This window comes from Aquarana catesbeiana, linkage group LG03 (genome assembly GCF_042186555.1).
Source record: "Aquarana catesbeiana isolate 2022-GZ linkage group LG03, ASM4218655v1, whole genome shotgun sequence".
Classification (NCBI taxonomy): domain Eukaryota; kingdom Metazoa; phylum Chordata; class Amphibia; order Anura; family Ranidae; genus Aquarana; species Aquarana catesbeiana.
The window spans coordinates 56,357,434-56,377,232 of record NC_133326.1 but is presented as its reverse complement, the minus strand read 5'-3'; the positions used below and the strand labels follow the sequence as shown (position 1 = coordinate 56,377,232).

At 41.2% G+C, this 19,799-nt stretch overlaps 1 protein-coding gene across 1 annotated transcript in view; it reads left to right on the top strand.

Annotated features, from left to right (window-relative positions):
* Positions 1-19,799, top strand: part of TMC3 (transmembrane channel like 3) — a 98,302-nt gene that overhangs the window by 3,400 nt on the left and 75,103 nt on the right. Inside the window, exon 3 of the mRNA XM_073618571.1 lies at positions 3,374-3,449. Coding sequence (XP_073474672.1) covers positions 3,374-3,449 — 76 coding nt within the window. The remainder of the gene's footprint in view (positions 1-3,373; positions 3,450-19,799) is intronic.

The window sequence follows — 19,799 nt, the reverse complement described above, 5'->3', positions numbered from 1 at the left end:
CTCCAGAGGTGAACACGGGACGCCGCCGGCAGGGTGAAGCTCACCACGGCGCCTAATGAAAGGCGCCAAGCAGAGCAAACATGGGGGCGTGCGGATGTCTACCAGCTAACAGTCCTTCCATGCTGGCCAGGACAAACAGCATTTTTCTCATCACACTATCACACCATCACACTAGGATTCTCATTAGGCACTTTCCCAAGGATTCCCTTTTTCACTCATAGCACACTACTTGCACATTCTATTTGGGTTGCTAGCAATACTAATTCAATTTGATTATTCATTTGTTTAATTTTGCGATTCAACTACCATCTCCAAAAACATACACACATTTTTTGGTCTCCATATATATATAATTTAAATCAATATTTATTACGATGACTTATACACAAATATGTTAATTGTCTAATGGCTGCTTATGGATATCTGTTGCAGGTGTTCGGTCTCCCGCTCCCCCGGGAGGACGTGCATCAGTGTGGCTCCTTGTAAGCCCCTGGGGGCTAGCTCTTTCCCCGGGTGGGGGGTTGGGGATGGCCCGCGCACCGCCCGGACCCCTCAGTGGCTCCCCAATGCCCCCATTAGATATGCTTACTTCACTTCAACGGTAAAACCCATCATTATGTTTTATTTTATTTAATGTGATCCTTTTTAGAAAATCATATACTATTTTCAATATTTGTATTTATAGATTCAGATGTGCCCCCTGAAGAGACCGTATACAGGTCGAAACACGTCGGGGCTTCGACATTTTATTACTCCATGTAATGTAATGATGTGATATGCATTTTGCCGTTTTATGGAATATGAATTCATCACTGTACCAGATTCTACATGTATATACGACATCTTGTCAAATAAATTGTTATATTAATGACCTTTTGCAATGGTACATTTTGCTGCTTTAAAGCCCAATTAGGGGAATCCAAAATTCTTTTAATATATATTTATATTCTGCCATTCCTTAATAAGCTCTTCCCACTTTCAAAACTTGGGTATATTAATTTATATATATTATTAATTTCTATATACGAACATTCGTACAAAATTCTCAGTGAATGCGATGACTTGATGGACGTTGTTCAAAAGTACTTTAAAATGTATTTTGCTTTCAATCTTTGATTTTAAAATGAATGGACTTTTCTGAGAGAAAAGCACAGTTACTGAAATTTGTTTGAGAAAAAATTTCCAACCCTGTTCTGCGCATTGCAACAAATGTTAATTTGACCCAAATAATGATTAGAGAGTTGAACGGACATTGTTAAAACGAAAAATTGACAAACAAATTTTCACTAATGTAGCCAGCTGCATTTGCATTTAACAAAGTAATGCACACTATATTATGCAAAATGTAATCTCTTGTTGTTTGTTAATTTTAAAACATTAAAGTGTTACTAAACCCACAACAGTAAAATCAGTCTGTATATGCAGTAAAGCATGCTTGTTATACTCACTGTGGAACCTAAGGGGTTAGTGCTTCTGCCTGCCAGCACTAGAGTTGTTAGTTTGAATCCTATCCACACCACTACCTGCACAGAGTTTGCATGTTCTCCCTGTGCCTGCGTGGGTTTCCTTCCACACTCTGAAGACATACTGGTAGGTTAATTGGCTCCTGTTTAAACTGGCCCTAGTATGCATATGTACAAATGTGAGATAGAAACCTTAGATTGTAAGTTCCTTGAGGGCACGGACTGATGTGAAGGTATAATAAATATCTAAAGCACTGCGTAAATTGATGGTGCTGTAAGTACATGTAATAAATAAGGGTAAAAACTTTTAACGTTTATAACACATTAGAAAAGAACAGTTCCATGTGCATTAAGTAGTTAGTCAAGCTGAAAAAAATACACAAGTCCATCGAGTTCAACCAGTAGATAAATAGGTTGATAACCTGCATATATGAAATCCTAAATCCAAAGCTGGTCCAGAGGAGGGCAATAAAAACCCTTATAAAGCATGGTCCTATTTGCTCCAACAGGAAAAATAATTCCCATCAGATCCATTAAGGTAGGGATCTCCAAGCTTTGTAAACAAAGGTCCAGTTTACTGTTCTTCAAACTTTAGGGGGACTGGACTGTGGCTAGTGGGGGTAAACAATGTCCTAAAATCAGTGAGAGTAAATAATGCCTCTGGCTTGGTGGTCATTAGGAGTTAAAAAGATTACAAAGTGGCTGTGGTTAGTAAGAGGAATAGTGTTCCTTCATTGGTATTAGTAGAAGGAAAATTGCCCCATTGTTGGTGTCAGTGGAAGGAGGAGTGCCTCATCATTGGTATCCAGTGGAAGAAATAGTGCCCTACTATTTGTGTCAGTAGGAGGAATAATGCCTCGTATCAGTGGGAGGAAAAGTGCTCCAAGGGCCAAATAAAGGCTAGCAAAGGGCCACATCCAGTCCACTGGCCAGAGTTGGAAGACCACTGCTCTAAGTCAATCAGATGTTCCCTGGATCATGTTCTATGGTGTAAATGCTTATAAATAATTTTTTCTGTGCATTTAGACATCTATTTATCTATCTATTTAGACATCTTTTTTGAAAACAACCAAGTGATCTTACTATGAAGAAGTCTTTCCATTTACTGAGGTTTAAAGGGGTTGTAAAGGCAGAGGGTTTTTTATCTTAATGCATTTTATGCATTGAGATAAAAAGCCTTCTGTGTGCAGCAGCCGCCCTCAGTCCCCCTAACACTTACCTAAGGTCCCTCTCTGTCCAGCGATGTCCACGAGTGTCGCAGCCCTCCCAGATTCTCCTTCCTGATTGGCTGAGACACAGCAGCGTCATCATTAGCTCCCGCTGCTGTCAATCAAAATCAGCTAGCCAATCAGAGGAGAGAGGGGGTGGGGCTGGGTCAGGGCTCTGTGTCTGAATGGACACAGGGAGCTATGACTCGGCTCAGGTGCCCCCATAGCAAGCTGCTTGCTGTGATGGCACTGAACAGGAGGGAGGGCCAGGAGCACCGAAGAGGGACCCGAGAAGAGGAGGATTCGGGCTGCCCTGTGCAAATTCACTGCAACAGAGCAGGTAAGTATAACATGTTTGTTATTTTTATAGCAAAAAAAAATGAGACGTTACAATCACTTTAAACTTATTTCCTCCAGACTCAAAGAGTGCCCCCTTCCTATTTCAATGACCTTAAAATAATGAAAGAACAAAAGTCTCGTTATTCTAAAGCAATATTCATGGGATTGCGTGTTGACTATAGGAATCTAGTCATGCGTAGCTCTGAACAAAATATAAAGATACGGTAACTGACACTAGAGTGCAAAATGTCCCTTTATTTAGTGCTACATGCATCAGATGAAATCAATATATATTTAGAAGCTTGAGGTCGACCTGTTCATTAGTAAAAAAAAATAGTAATGTATTTTGTCTCCATCCAACAGACAGGCTAAAGAGATTGTGTTGAAGTATGAAGGACGGCTAACCAGAACACGAGGCTACCAGGCAGCTGGAGCAGAGGTGGGATAAAACTGATATCATATATAACATTTACTAAGAAAAGCCATATAAGATCAGAGCAGTATGGGGGAAAGGAGGGCCAGTTAGTTGTGATGAATTGCTTTATCCATTTGTAGTTAAATACAAAGGTTACACCCTAGTTTCCGAAGCTTTTGCATCATTTGCTTTAAGGGTATTCATGATACATGATTAATACTTCTTAGTGCAATCTGTCTACATACAGTTGAAAGATCTGATGATGGAAGGGTCCTTTAGGACTGATGGAGCATTGACTTATGTCACACAGCCAGTTATCATGTTCACTGTCTGCTGTATGAGTAAAATGTCTTCTATGTGCTGAAATGTTAACGCTGAGACTGTTTCTACAATGTACAAGCTTTATCTGATATGCTCAATTGATAGTGCTGCTGATTATTTGTGGAAGTGATTCTAGCTCAATGGGGTTGATTTACTAAAGGTAAATAGGCTGTATACATTGCAAGAGAATTTTACCTTAAACCGGCTATACACTATTAGATTTTTGTATGAAAATTCATACAGAAATTTGTACAAACATTTGTTAGATAATTCCCAGTACATTTGACGTTCAGAGTTCCATTTGCTTTTCACATTCGAATTTTGGAATGAATGTAATTTCCTGAACAAAAACCACATTCACTGTTAGAAGTTCGAAAAAATTTCCATCCCACTCCTTCGAATTTTCTTGTCACTGTGGCCAAAATTAAAGGTCTATTTGACTCCACTAAAGGCTAGAAAATTGAATAAACATTCTTAAGAAAATTTCAAACTAAATTCTAGTAGCGTCTACCCAGTTTTAGTGAATATGGTAAAAATTGACTTTGCAAATAATACCTATCCACATGCAAAGAAAAAAACAGTGTTTTTGTCTGCACATGATTGGATGATGGATGTCAGCAGAGCTTTACCTTTCACTAAGCCACAGAAAACTATTTCCTATTTGCTTTTAATAAATCAACTCCAAAGGCCTCTAAAAAAATTATAGTACTGTAATCACATTTTGGCAGTACTCTGATTAGCATGCTTTACAATTAGAAGTTCATGCTCCAAAGGCATTAGAGATGAGCACACAACAATCATGGCTTCTCTTCATCTTTGCTTGCTGAATACTAATAATAACCAACTCTGCAAAGATATAAAGGGAGTGGAATTTTGCTCCGGCGTTTTCTTGTTATAGTCATGGTTAGCATGCCCTGGAATGGGAAACCTGTGAAGATAGAACTAGGGCAGCTGTCATTATTGACTTTCTATTTTAAAGGCCAAATCACTGACCTGGAACAAGAATGGAGGATGGTAGTTCAGAATTTCTGGCTCCACTGCCTGCATAGGTAAAACATCCTAGACCCACGGCACTGCTCCGGACTGGCTCCTTTACCTTGTCTATGGGCTGACAGGGTACTGGCTCAAGAAAGATACAAAAAGGGTACTCTACTTGCCCCCATCTATAGCTGGCTAGCACGGTAAGAAGCATTGGAAGGCTAACAGTTATAAACAATGGCTGCAAAGGTGTCAGTGTGTTGCCTGACCATAAAACACAACAGTGATACAAAAAGGGTATGCAGCCATTGTGCTATATGCTGGGTGTTCAGTCTGCCCCTGTACCTTTAAGAAGGGGTGGCTCTCCTTCAGTCCACCTGCTCTCACCTATCCATCAGAATGCATGTGCCTCCACTGTGGGGACACTTATAAGTTAGTGTTTGGTACCACAGATACCAGGGTGCCTTGACAAGGCTCTGTGGCTTACGCATGCATTTGCAAATGTGTGCAGACTAAACCCCTGCTTTTAACGCATACTGTTAGACAGGTTTACTTGGTTGTCCGCAGGCTGGTCGGTAAGTTAAGCTTGTTTTTTTCCTTGGATTTATTCTTGGCCTTGTTTACTTTTACTATTAATGGCTCAAGAAAGCCCGTCTTTGCTCATCATTGGAAAAAATGTGTAAATGAGCGTAGCTGCAACCATGATGTCTGCACCCAGAAATCACTATCTCCTTGACACACTTCACCAAAAAATGGCTTGATCACAAGGACAGGGGATAGGCTATTATCCTTTGCTTCAATATATTTTAAGTCACTGACAACAAGCATGCAGTCAGTGGAAAAATGTGTGAATGAGAGCCGCACTCCAATCTCTGCTTTTCCAAGTCATTTTATTTGAACATTGATAAAGTAGCTTCAACCATGATGTCTCCATCCAAAGACCACCATCTCCTTGACGCATTTCACCAAAAAAATTATTGATTATAAGGATAGGGGGTTAGTGCTACATTTGCAAAGCAAATTTCACCGCATTCACTAAGCTAAGTGCAAATTCCCTTGCACTTAGTGAACAGCCTATTTGCCTATTAGCCTTTGGTAAACCAGCCAAAATAAATTGTGTAACTATTCACTTTATTTATCCAATTGTGTGAAAAGGCAATTCCTTATTTCACTTATTTGCTTTTATAATGATTGGCTAAGTAAAGTGAATATTCACACAATTTATTTTTGTGAAGATTCCCAACTCCTTTAGTAAATCAGGACAGCTGCGTTTGACATAATGTATGGTTTGTGATAACGGTACAGAGAAAATAATGAGGTCAGATAGTAAAACTATCATTATATAGAGCTCCACACCAATGCTGCAATAATACAAAAACTAACCACTGAGTTTTAAGTACAACTTGAGTCAAATATCAAATCTCATCCATCATAATTGAGATTATATTTAAATATGAACAAACTATATATATATATATATATATAGGTTCTGCACTTTTTTAAACTCTATTAACTATTAAAAGATGCGGAAACTTTCTGAAGACACTATATCTATCTATATATATTTCCACACTTTTTTATGGTTAGAATTTAAAAAAGTGTGGAAACATTTTGAAGAACACATATACATATACACATATACAGTTGTGCTCATAAGTTTACATACCCTGGCAGAATTTATGATTTTTTGCCATTTTTCAGAGAATATGAATGATAACACAAAAACTTTTCTTTCACTCATGGTTGGTGTTTGGCTGAAGCCATTTATTATCAATCAACTGTATTTATTCTTTTTAAATCATAATGGCAACAGAAACTACCCAAATGACCCTGATCAAAAGTTTACATACCCCGAAGATTTTGGCCTGATAACATGCACACAAGTTGACACAAAGTGGTTTGAATGGCTATTAAAGGTAACCATCCTCACCTGTGATCTGTTTGCTTGTAATTAGTGTGTGTGTGTATAAAAGATCAATGCGTTAATGGACTCCTGACAGACCCTTGCATCTTTCATCCAGTGCTGCACTGACGTTTCTGGATTCTGAGTTATGGGGAAAGCAAAAGAATTGTCAAAGGATCTGCGGGAAAAGGTAGTTGAACTGTATAAAACAGGAAAGGGATATAAAAAGATATCTAAGGAATTTAGAATGTCAATCAGCAGTGTTCAAACTCTAATCAAGAAGTGGAAAATGAGGGGTTCTGTTGAAACCAAACCATGGTCAGGTAGACCAACTAAAATTTCAGCCACAACTGTCAGGAAAATTGTTTGGATGAAAAGAAAAACTCACAAATAACTTCAGGTGAAATACAGGACTCTCTGAAAACATGTGTTGTGGCTGTTTCAAGATGCACAATTAGGAGGCACTTGAAGAGAGATGGGCTGCATGGTCGAGTCGCCAGAAGAAAGCCATTACTACGCAAATGCCACAAAGTATCCCGCTTACAATACGCCAAACAGCACAGAGACAAGAATCAAACCTTCTGGCACAAAGTCATTTGGAGTGATGAGACCAAAATTGAGCTTTTTGGCCACAACCATAAACTACATTTGGAGAGGAGTCAACAAGGCCTATGATAAAAGGTACACCATTCCTACTGTGAAACACGGAGGTGGATCGCTGATGTTTTGGGGATGTGTGAGCTACAAAGGCACAGGAAATTTGGTCAAAATTGTTGGCAAGATGAATGCAGTATGTTATCAAAAAATACTGGAGAAACATTTGCATTCATCAGCCAGGAAGCTGCGCATGGCACGTACTTGGACATTCCAACATGACAATGATCCAAAACACAAGGCCAAGTCGACCTGTCATTGGCTACAGCAGAGTAAATTGAAGGTTCTGGAGTGGCCATCTCAGTCTCCTGACCTCAATATCATTGAGCCACTGTTAAAAGACAAAAAGGTAAAGGTGACAATGCTTGTGTCTGATAGCCAATTGCTGTCACATGACTGGGGGGGAGTGATGTCACCCCTCCCCTCAGTGCCTGACACCAGTCAACACTAGGAGATGTATTTATAGAAAAAAATTGCATATACATTTATCCATCAAAACTGCATGTAAAAATACCATCTTCTCTAAAACTTCCTTTCAATCCATTGTGGCCTTGGAAATAGCGCTCCTAAATTAACCATTATGTTGTTTGAAAGTGAATGGTACTATGCAGATCTGGGAAAATTGCAGCCCCAGGGCCACATGCGGCTCTTTGGCTGTCCCTTCCAGCACTTGATGTTTCCACTGTCAGCATGACTCCCTGAGGAAGCTGGCAGGCTCATGGAGGCACACTGACAGATGTCTGTGTGGAGGGCTGCAAGAACTGGAGGGAGTGCCTGAGGAGCTGATCGGTACAGTGGGGAGGCTCAGTTCTGGTGGGAGAGCATTGCCTAGGAGACATTCCAACAATCTCCCACCACTCTGCTACCCGGCCAAGTTCTTCCTGTGTTAGCGTCTGTACGCTGCATCTGGGAGCCATACATTTGTTCTTCACTCCTGATCAGGATCTACAGCAACCCCACTGTACCAATCTCAGACCCACCCCTAATAAAAAGTCACAAGAACCACCAAATACCAAAAGGCCAGATTCTGGACCAGTTGTTGGCTCCTATATTGTTGACATCACATAAATGAATGTAATATCCTATAGCAGGGGTGTCAAACTCAATTTCATCTTGGGCCACATTAGCATTATGGTTGTATGTATCTGTAAGACTATGGGGTTAAATTAACTAAAGGCGAATAGACTGTGCACTTCGCAAAGTGCAGTTGCACTCCGCAAGTGCAGTTTCTCCAGAGCTTAGTAAATGAGGTAAATCTTCACTTTGCAAAGAATACCCAATCAAGTGCAAGGAAAATTTTTAAAAAACAGCATTTTTGCCTGTACCTGATTGGATGATGGAAGTCTCCCACCACTCTGCTACTTCTTCCTGTGTTAGCGTCTGCACGCTGCAAACCCCAGGAGCAACTGCACTTGCAGAGTGCAACTGCATTTTGCAAAGTACACAGTCTATTTGCCTTTAGTAAATCCCCCCTATGTATCTACTCAGATGCATAGGGGGAGATTTCCTAAAACTGGTGCTCTCAGAACCTGGTGCAGCTGTGCATGGTAGCCAATCAGCTTCTAACTTTAGCTTGTTCAAGCTTTGACAATAAAACCTGGAAGCTGAATGGTTTGTTTAGAGAGCTGCACCAGATTTTTCACTCACCAGTTTTAGTAAATCAACCCCATAGTCTATAGAAAAAACCTCTAGTGGGACGATTAAGGGGAAGAACTCCAAAAGAAAGGGGTAGGATTTGTAAAAAAAAGTACAGCAGTTTATTTAGTAAATGTTAAAAGACAAAAAGGTAATGATGCAGATTAAAACAATGCAATGGATGCGGTTCCAATCAATACATAATGATTACAAATGAATAACCACAGTTCTCTGTCAATGGTGCAACCAAGATCAGACTAATACCCAACGCATTTCGAGAGATTACATAGTTCCTCTTCTTCAGTGGTGGGTGGTTATAATTACACAATAGTATCTATAGAGTATCTATAGTGAAAGAGAAATTGGGGGGAAGGGAGATACAATTAGAGGCTTCACAAACATTCTTAATATAACACAATTTCATTATGCAAATGTTTTCTAACCATATATATTCATATCCTGACTAGCTGCATCTTTTAAAAACAAGGAAAATTGCTGCCATTAGACACAAGAAGTCCATAAAGGTGGGGAGCAGTGGGCCCAGCTTAAAACTCCCCATAAGGGGCATGAAACCTAATCCCAAGGTATTACACCGCACCATTTGCCAAGGGACCAAGAAAATCTACTGGTACAGAGCAATATAATCAGTTATCTGGTTTATACTGAAATATCTAATATTCCATGCAAGCTATCATTGTACCCACCTGGGCCTTTAACATATGGTAGGCTGATTAACTAAACTCCAAAGCACAAAATGAGCGGGGTAGTAATTGCGTTAATAAACCTACAATATATAGGATTTTATAAACATCAGCTGCGAGTTGACAAATTACCTAAGGCATCACCTTAATTATATTTACAGAATGGAACTTGAATCAATAACATCAGAAAGACAGATCAAATTAGATGAGTCAGTAAAGTCCCTGAAGTATATGTCCAAAAAGGTCTCCAAGTGGATGGGGATAGCCTGTCCATGACAGAGAAAGAAAGGGGGAGAGAAAAGAGGGTTTTATATTTTTTTTAGCTCTTATAGGAGTATACATGAGGTCTTTAAGGCTCAAGGGCTGCAAGAGACGCAACCCCTAAGATTACCTTATCCACAATGGTGAGTCAATAGGTCTGGAGGGCAGCTTTGCAATGAGCTGCACGAATATACTGCCTTAAATATGTTTAAGTGTACGGAGGGGAAGTTCCTGGAGATGCAGGCATAAAGAAGGGGAGGGAGGAGAGAGTGCCCCCCCGAGCCGGCGATGCGCGGCAACGCCTTCTACGACGATCGCGTGGCAATGGCGATGTTCTGACAAAATGTCAAACATGGCAGAATGAGCATCTGAATTGCAGATTTTGACGAATTGCTGTTTAATTTCACAAATTGGTGTTTGAACACAACACCGGCAACCGAATAGACGATATGCACGATATTATGAGCAGAGAGGCGACAACTTTGTCCTCGTTAGTCGCTGTGCTGTGAAAACAGCAAAATCTTCCTGTACCGGGGCTAGCATTTTTAGCTTCCCACATTGCCATTGGGCTAGCATTTTTAGCTTCCCACATTGCCATTTTTTACCTTTATGTGTAGGCTAGCATTTTTAGCTTCCCACATTGCCATTGTTTTCCTTTATGTGTGGGCTAGCATTTTTAGCTTCCCACATTGCCATGGGCTAGCATTTTTAGCTTCCCACATTGCCATTTTTTACCTTTATGTGATCACTTTTTATTTAGGTATGGTGTTTTACTATAATAAACCCCATTTGTTTGACCTACACCATGTGGAGTTCCCCTTTTTCTTTTTACACACTTTTTATGCTGAATCACTATCTCTGGACCATCTCCTCCTGAAAATGGGGATTGCGAGTGGCAGTCGTCCAATTCCTGCCTGCGACCATTACCCTTCATCGGTGCCCGCGGCCCACAAGATACCGTACAGTCGGACATTACGGGAGATTCTCCCTATGCCTTTCTGACGCACTGCTATGTGCGTCCTACGGATCCGGTAAGAGTACCCATTTACTCTCATCTGAATATCTACCTATCTTCCAGTGTTCATTATTGCCTTTCAACTTGAGGAGACATCCCTTCACCATTTTTTTTTTACACAGACTTTTTTTGATTTGCTGTTCCATATTTCACATAAGGACATTTGATTACATTTCTATTTGTTCACCAATTGAATGTATGTTCATTTTATCTTTTCACGTTCACCATTACACGATAGATATTTCTAGCACTGCACTTTTTGCTTATATCTACTTTTGGACTTGGTTTGTTTGTGTGCCAGCTGCTTTTGTTTTTTATTATTTTTGGTTTAGCGCAGCATTTTCACTTGTTACACTTATCTATTCCTGTACCGGACTGTATTCGGTAGCCGGCGTTGTGTCAAAACACCACCTTGTCCAAAGGAGCAATTACGGATGGTTTAAAGAAAGCGGAAGTGACGTGGTTCGTTTTTCTGCCGAGTTGCCTATTTTGTCAGGACAGGGGCCACACAACATGGACGCCAGGTGAAGAGCAGCGTCCTGGCGTCATAGGCCCAAACAAAGCCACGCCCATCAGCTTTGCCAAGGAGCCCCGCATCAGCGGTCCACCGGTGCATAATGGAGCCATGGCAACCAGGATGCATCCTGGCCACCATGCCCCCTGAAACAAGCCAACAGCGACAGAAGGAATGCCACTGGCGGCCTTTGTGCACCGGGTGGGCAGACAGAGATCAGGGTGATCCAGGACAACCCCACCCAGAAGACAATCTGAGAAACCCAGGGCAATTGACAGAAGGCAAAAGAGACACTTGAATCAACCCAATAATAGCACATGTTACACAACATTCATGGCTATAAAGGCAAAGACAGAAAAATGTAAACATCTCCCATTTTTACAAGATATTAATACTTGATCAGTGAACATCTATATATAACAAAGCAACTACACTAAAGGGAGAATACAGAGGCTATATGTATGCTATTTGGGGGCAAACAGACAAGAAGGGAAATACTGAATAGATGAAAATATGGAAAGCCATACAGGAAATGGAACCAATGAGTCGGCATGGGAAATAGACTTTCATGCCTTACTGAAATTAAATCATTACATTTCTGGGCCCCCTGATGTAAATCCTTCTAAAAAAGGCCCGAAAGACTATCATTTAAACCTGAGGAGCATGTAGCATTGAGGTGAAATATCCATATTTGCTCATGTTGTAGGAGAATTTTGTTCTAATCCCCCCCTCTTATGCCCGGGTGTATCCGATCCAAAACTAGGAAGGATATTTTTGGAAAGACACCGCCATGTGTAGTGACTACACATCTACCCAGGGGGAGATCGGGAGTACAGGTTTTCATGGAGGCTATATGTCTATATGCCCTTTGCCAGAATTCCATTTTCGTCTTCCCTACATAGAAACATGAGCATTCACAAGAGAGAATGTAAACCACTCCCTCTGTCTTGCAGTTAACATAGTGTTTAGGCCTGTATTTCTCCCTGTTGGGTAGAATAACAGGATGGGATATATTCATGAATCTACAATAATTACATCCCCCACATCTGAAAGGGCCCAAATGTTTGCGGGGATCTCTGTCTGCTCCCCCATTAAACTCGCTTGAAACTAATTTGTCTTTTAAAAACTTGGCGTGCCTGCTATAGCTGTTTAAAGGGCGGACGTACAGCTACGGCGATTTGCGGGAATTAGCCAACCTGCCGTTGTATAATGACGGCAGCTGGTCAGCAAGTGGTTAAGAATGTTTGTGAAGCCTCTAATTGTATCTCTCTTCCCCCAAATTTCTTTCACTATAGATACTATTGTGTAATTATAACCACCCACCGCTGAAGAAGAGGAAATACGTAATCTCTCGAAATGTGTTGGGTATTACTCTGGTCTTGGTTGTACCATTGACAGAGAACTGTGGTTATTTATTTGTAATAATTATGTATTGATTGTAATTGTGATGCGGCGGCCCCCCTCCTCCTGTGGTTCCCATGCTCTCCTGCCTTACCAGAGCCCGGGAACACAACCGCCAGCTAGGGGAGGGAGATTGCTGTAAGACCAAGTCTATGCCTCGATCTCAATTACAAACAATGAAACTGGAAGTGATGTCACTTCTGGTTTAAGATGCACCCTTTCCTGGCCAGTACAACTAGGAAACACTTCTAACCAAGCCGATCTGTGCTTGGCTAGATGGTGTAAAGGGCAGGGGAGACATTGGGGTCTATTAGACCCCCAATGTCTACATAAAGAGTACCTGTAACCTACCCAATGCTATCACATAGGGGTTTATTAAAGGGTTGTAAAGGTTCTTTTTTTAATTTATTTTTTAAATAACAATAATGTCTATACTTACCTACTCTGTGCAATGGAATCGCACAGAGCAGCCAGGAACCTCCTCTTTTCGGGTCCCCCGCCAGCTCTCCTGGCCCCTCCTCTCTCGTCAGTGCCCCCATCGGAAGCCGCTTTCCATTGGGGCACTCGTGCGTGCTTGCACCTGAGTCCTTCTGCTGCGCCTATTAACACAGGCAGAGGGACTCGGCACTGCCCCCCGCTCCCTTGTCAAAGGCTTTGATTGACAGCAATGGGAGCCAATGGCTCCCAGTGCCCCAGCAAAGCCAGAGAGACCCAGAAGTGAGGGGAGAAAAGATCTGCCGACATGCACGGCGCTGGATTGAATAAGGTCTCAGGTAAATAAAGGGGGGCTGAGGGGGCGATGCTGACACCTAAACATTTTTTACCTTAATGCAAGGATGCATTAAGGTAAAAAATATTTAGACTTTACAACTACTTTAACCCCTTGTGATTGCAAGCAAGTAAAAATAAAAAAATAAATGAAAAGAAAAAAGTTTAAAAAAATAAAATTATAATAAAAAATATCAACATTAAAAAAAAAAATAATTGCCGTAACCTTCGTTTCCCCGCACACCTGTGCAAACGCAAGCACAAGCCCAGGGTGTACATGCGTATATAAACCGCAGTCGCACCACACATCAGAACGTCAAAGTGAGAACAGTAATTCTAGCACAAGAGCTCCTAGTTAACTCTAAATTAATAAGCTGTAAAGGCTTTTAAATCATCACCTATGGTTATTTTTGGACACTATAGTTTTTGGCATTATTATGGAATGTTTGGTATCTACTTACTCGATGCAACCTTGTCTTTTATATTTTAGCAAAAAATGGGTATTATATTGTGTGTTTTTGCCCTAAAATTTATTTTATTATATATTGTCCTGAAAAATTAGCGTTTAATAAAAACTTGCGCTAATATCATCAGAAATAAAACTTTGCAACTATCACCGATTGATTATACAGGGCCTCTGCTTTCAGAAAATATATCATGTTCTTGGGGTTTAAGTAATTATATTGCCAAAAATTTATTTTTTGCGAAAAATTTTAAAAAATTGCAAACTGGATAATGTGCTAGTGTGCAAAACATACTAGCACATTATGCCATTACCTTGCAGGGGGGGCAGTTTTTGTTTTTTCCTGGATTTACTACCGTTCAAAGGGCTCATTCCCATGGGCGTACTATAGCATCTGCCCATGCGAAGGCTGTGCTTGCCTGCACAGGTGTTCCTTGCATCTGTGTACAGGCAGTACAATTCATGTCAGTCGGGATGCAATGATTGCACAATGACAATGACTCTGCCGCTGCCCCCAATATGACAGCCAATTGGGTGTGGGTGCATGACCCTGAATACAGTGTGCATTCAAGGCCATGCATTCTTAGCCGCACAGCTGTCAAATTGGGAGCAGGTTTGCATTCGTGCATCCACTGCATCCCAATCGACATGAATAGCACTGCCTACACAGGTGTGCATGGAACACCTCTGCACCACCTCTGGTGGTTATGACTAAGGCCTTATAGGCTGAAACACGTCAACTGACTTAATCAGCATTTGTTCACTGTGGCTATTTAATAAAAGGAAGAAATTTTAAGAGCAACAACCGGAGTGCGGATCAATTTTTCTACGAACACTTCTGCATCCCTGTGCTGCCTTCTCATGAGCGTACGCTGTAGTAGGCCTGTAGGAATGAGGCCTTACCCTGAACCTATAAAGTGTTTTCATGCAACGAAACACTTTTATTTGCCATGGTAGAAGAAGCATACTGCACAGTTCTATTTTTACAATGCACCAAGCTGACCAATTTAAATTTTTTGCGACCAGAATAATTTAGCTTGCATTAATATTGCTGTTAAAAGGATGTAACTTCAATTATAGACATTATAAAGGAGTCCATTACCTCTGTTTATAGCCATGCTTTCACTCCATCACTGATCCTCAATAACAGAATAAACGCATTTTTATCTGTGCTAGCCCAGACCTTTCCCTGTGACACCTATGTGTAATTTATATGTCGTCAATTTAACCTCCTGGCTGCTCTTTAGTACAAATAAACAGCAGCTCTCAAATTAAAGAACCCCGTCCGGCAGTTTCTATGGCTGCTAACCGCCTCAGTTAATTCTTTGTTTAATTAAAATACTTCAGTCACACAATAAAATTTGAAATAGCTCTGTAAAAATTAATTAACTTTCCCATGCTGATTTATGGAGCAGTTAGGCACTGAATTCCCAGGACCGCTTTATCAGTAGAAAATACAGCAATTTGTGTGTTTGCTAAAAGCTTTTGGAATACATTTTGAGTAAATATATTGAAGAATTATTATATATAAAAAAAAAACACAGAAGGCCAAAGCTTTCCCATTTCTAGATTGACTGCCAATTAGAAAGGAGTTTTAAACATTATTTAGACATGCAACTATATTGATGGCAATGCTGTTTATTAAAAAAAATGCTTGTATATGATTCTAATACAAAGGCATGTATTACTTAGTCTGATAATTAGTTTCTATTCAACATTTATTGCTATTTTTTCATGCAAATTTGAAAAACCTTAACAACTCTTTAGCATTCATTTTTAAAGTTCAACTTGAAAATTCTCCCTTGTAGTGGGGCTGGGCCTGCAATCCAAGTTGTTGCTGCTCATGTTGGTCTAGACCAGTGATGGCAAACCTTGGCACCCCAGATGTTTTGGAACTACATTTCCCAGGATGCTCATGCACTCTGCAGTGTAGTTGAGCATCATGGGAAATGTAGTTCCAAAACATCTGGGGTGCCAAGGTTCTCCATCACCGGTCTAGAGGGAGTATAAAAAGAAATTTACTTACCCAATCCTCTGCTCCTATGCGCTGCTAGACCAGTCCCCACATTGTCATCTCCCCCCTGCTGTAGTGTTCATCAAGACAAACGTAGGTTCCACATCCCTATATTGGAAAAGAGGACACCACAGGAGCATGGGGGAACATCATCAGCCAGGCAAGTGGAGGATCGGGTAAGTAAAAATGCTTATTTTCTCTGCTAGACTTAAAAGAGCCAACCCTTACAGTGGGGCTGAGCTTTTAGATTTCCAGGAGCCATAGGCTCTAATAGAAGTCAAACAGCGAGCACCATGATTGGCGCTCGCAGTTCACCCAGCTGTGTTAGAAAAGTGAATTAACATTCGCTTTCCTAACACTGAACTGCCTCGGGTCTGTTACCCGACACCTGATTGGCTGAAACGACAGGCGCTGTGATTGGACGCCTATCAGGCATCCAATCATAGGAGAGGACAGGTGGAGAGGAACGGGAGAAGAGAACAGGATAAGACATCAAGAACATGGAGGAGCATGGAGGACACCGCTCGCCGCCGTCACCCGCTGCCCCACTGACACATGGTAAGTGCCGGGCAGTACGCGGGCGGGGGGGCACAGTGGGAGCATTTGATGGGCACAGTGGGAGCATTTGATGGGCACAGTGGGAGCATTTGATGGCCAAGTGGGAGCATTTGATAGCACAGTGGGAGCATTTGATGGGCACAGTGTCAGTTTCTAAAGAGTCTTCAGGGGACAATTTTTCTGCATTACAACAGAATTTAGCAGCTCCAGCAGCAAGAGAGGTAAATATTATATTTCTTTTTTGAAGGGCACTCTTTTATTTGCATTTGGATTTTAGAGACAGAGTCGTTTTCAAGGGATTGTGCAGTGTTTTGTTTATGTTCTCTTTTTTTTATTATGGACTACAAAAACTAAATTTGTAGAAATTACATTTTTTGGTATATAAAACACAGAATATTAATATTTTCAGCATTTGTAGCCAGTAGGTGGAGCTCTAGGTTAATTTGTACATGTTTACAGCCAAAAGTAGTACAGCCAAAGTTCGTTCTGCGCTCCTGTGACCCGTTTTCAGCAGACAGCAGGCTGAAGCCCGCTGTCGGCTCACGTCACAGAGCCAGTCCAGGCTCAGGCAAATTCGTGACAATGAGGTCAAGATCCACCTACATGCCTGGAGTGAGACGCTGAAAGCCTGAGCCGACCTCTCCCGCCCCCTCCACAGCCTGGCGCTCCAGTGAATGCGGGGGGGGCAGAGCAGAGAGCGGTGACTGATAGTCACCAGCTCTCTGACTGCTCAGGGACCTCTGAGAACCGAGCAATCGGCGGTGTTTGAACGCTCGGTTCTCGGTGTTAGAGCCATTGGGGGACAGATGTAGCATCGGACCAAGGCTGCATCGAGCTAGGTAAGTATTATTAAAATAATATATATATTCCCATACTTCTCTTTTAATATACAATGATAACAATATTTAAATAACACTGATCACTTTTAAACATACTGTTTATCTAAAATACATTGGATGTTTTAAATGCAGCATCCTTGTTTTGTTGGAGTGTGTCTTTAACTTATTCAATATTTCTACATACAGTGGCTTTAAAAAGAACATTTTGGCTTGGTTTACTCTTATGGTTGGGGGTTGTAAAAAGGAATGACAGTTGAGTCATGTTTTTACTGACCCCCCCCCCCATTAAGCAGCAAAGGCGGTCATACGCCAATCAGGTGCTCGGGTCTGTTACCCGTGGCTGAAACGACAGGCACTGTGATTAGAAGCCAGTCATGGGAGAGGACGGGAGAAGAGGACAGGAGAAGACATCGAGGAGCATGGAGGACACTGCTTGCCAGCAAAGGCAGTCATACGAGTTGTACAAATGCTGCATCCACAATGCTTTGCTTCATTGGGGCAGCAAAATGATCCCTTCTGTTGCATTCAGTGGGCAGTACCACTGCCAATGGCAACATATTCAAGTGAATAGGGCTGCCCACAACCAAACAAATGCTCTGCTCGCGGTTGCGGCATGGTTTTCCCATTCAAACAGCCCACTTGGCAGTCAAAGAAAACAAAAAACAGGCATTCAAGAGGCAGCAGTATTGTCTCCTAAATGGCTGTCAGCCGTGCCTACACCACTCTGTTTTTTCTTGGCTATCTCTATAACAGACTTCCTAATAACAGATCCTACACCTGTGCTTCCACCGAAGACGTAAAATATTTTGTTTTAGATTTTCTTCCCCTGTCTGATCTTATTAATGCACATTTATTTATTATATTCTATATGCATTTGCCTGCCTTCTATAGATCACAATTGCAGATATTAATTTAAAATGTTAACAGAGACAAACGGTAGCTATTTACAGCCACCTGCCGTGTTCTCCTTAAGGCAGTAGGAAGTTGATTATACCAATTGCTGCTAATTAGGTATTGATTTGGTGATGATATTTTGCCTTTTGGCAGCAATGCAGATGATCCGTCAAGTCCTATAATGGGCCATCTACGTTCTACAGTATGTGCTGGCTTGAAACATGGATGGGTATTTATGTGAAATACTGGCTTCATGTTAAATTAAATACTGCTTACAAAAAAGAATTCAAGAAGACTTTACCCAACAGGGTAATGAGACAAAACAAAGTCATAATTATAAGTCCTTGGATGTGGTTTTCTAGCACTAAAGTAAAAAGATGTGCACTTTATAAGGCTGAGCTACAGAACATTTACTCTTAAGCCTAGTACACAAGCCTGCTGGGTTGAACAAAAAAACTGAAGAGCTCGGGAGGAGATCCTGTACTAACAATGTTAGTACAGCGATCTCCCCACTGAGCTATTGTGTTCTGACAGGGGGACGCTCCCCCCCGCCAAAACACGCCAGTCAGCCCTCTCAGCCATTGGCTGAGAGCGCTGATCAGATGCCAATCCACAGACCTTTTTCGTTCATGCCCCGAATGTCGACCAGTTTCTATTGAACCAGCCAATACCGGTCAATATTCTGTCCGTGTGTACCGGACTTTAATCTCATATTCCCCTCTTAAGCACAGCCTCATACAGTAATCTATGGGTTATGACAGATGTACAGTGCCTTGAAAAAGTATTCATACCCCTTGAAATTTTCCACATTTTGTCATGTTACAACCAAAAACATAAATATATTTTATTGGGATTTTATGTGATAGACCAACACGGTTATAAATAAATGGTTTTCACATTTTTTTACAAATAAATATGTGAAAAGTGTGGCGTGCATTTGTATTCAGCCCCCCCTGAGTTAATACTTTGCAGAACCACCTTTCACTGCAATTAGTGCTACAAGTCTTTTTGAGGATCTCTCTATTCGCTTTGCTAGTCACTCTAGAGAGTGACATTTTTGCACATTCTTCTTTGCAAAATAGCTCAAGCTCTGTCAGATTTGATAGAGAGCGTTTGGTAACAGAAATTTTCAAGTTTGCCACAGATTCTCAATTGGATTTAGGTCTGGTCTTTGACTGGAACATTCCAACACATGAATATGCTTTGATCTAAGCCATTCCATTGTAGCTCTGGCTGTATGTTTAGGGTCGTTGTCCTGCTGGAAGGTGAACCTCCACCCCAGTCTCAAGTCTTTTACAGACTCAGGTTTTCTTCTAAGATTGCCCTGTATTTGGCTCCATCCATGTTCCCATCAACTTTGACCAGCTTCCCTGAAGAAAGGTGTTGCCACCACCATGTTTCACGGTGGGAATGGTGTATTCAGGGTGATGTGCAGTGTTAGTTTTCCGCCACACA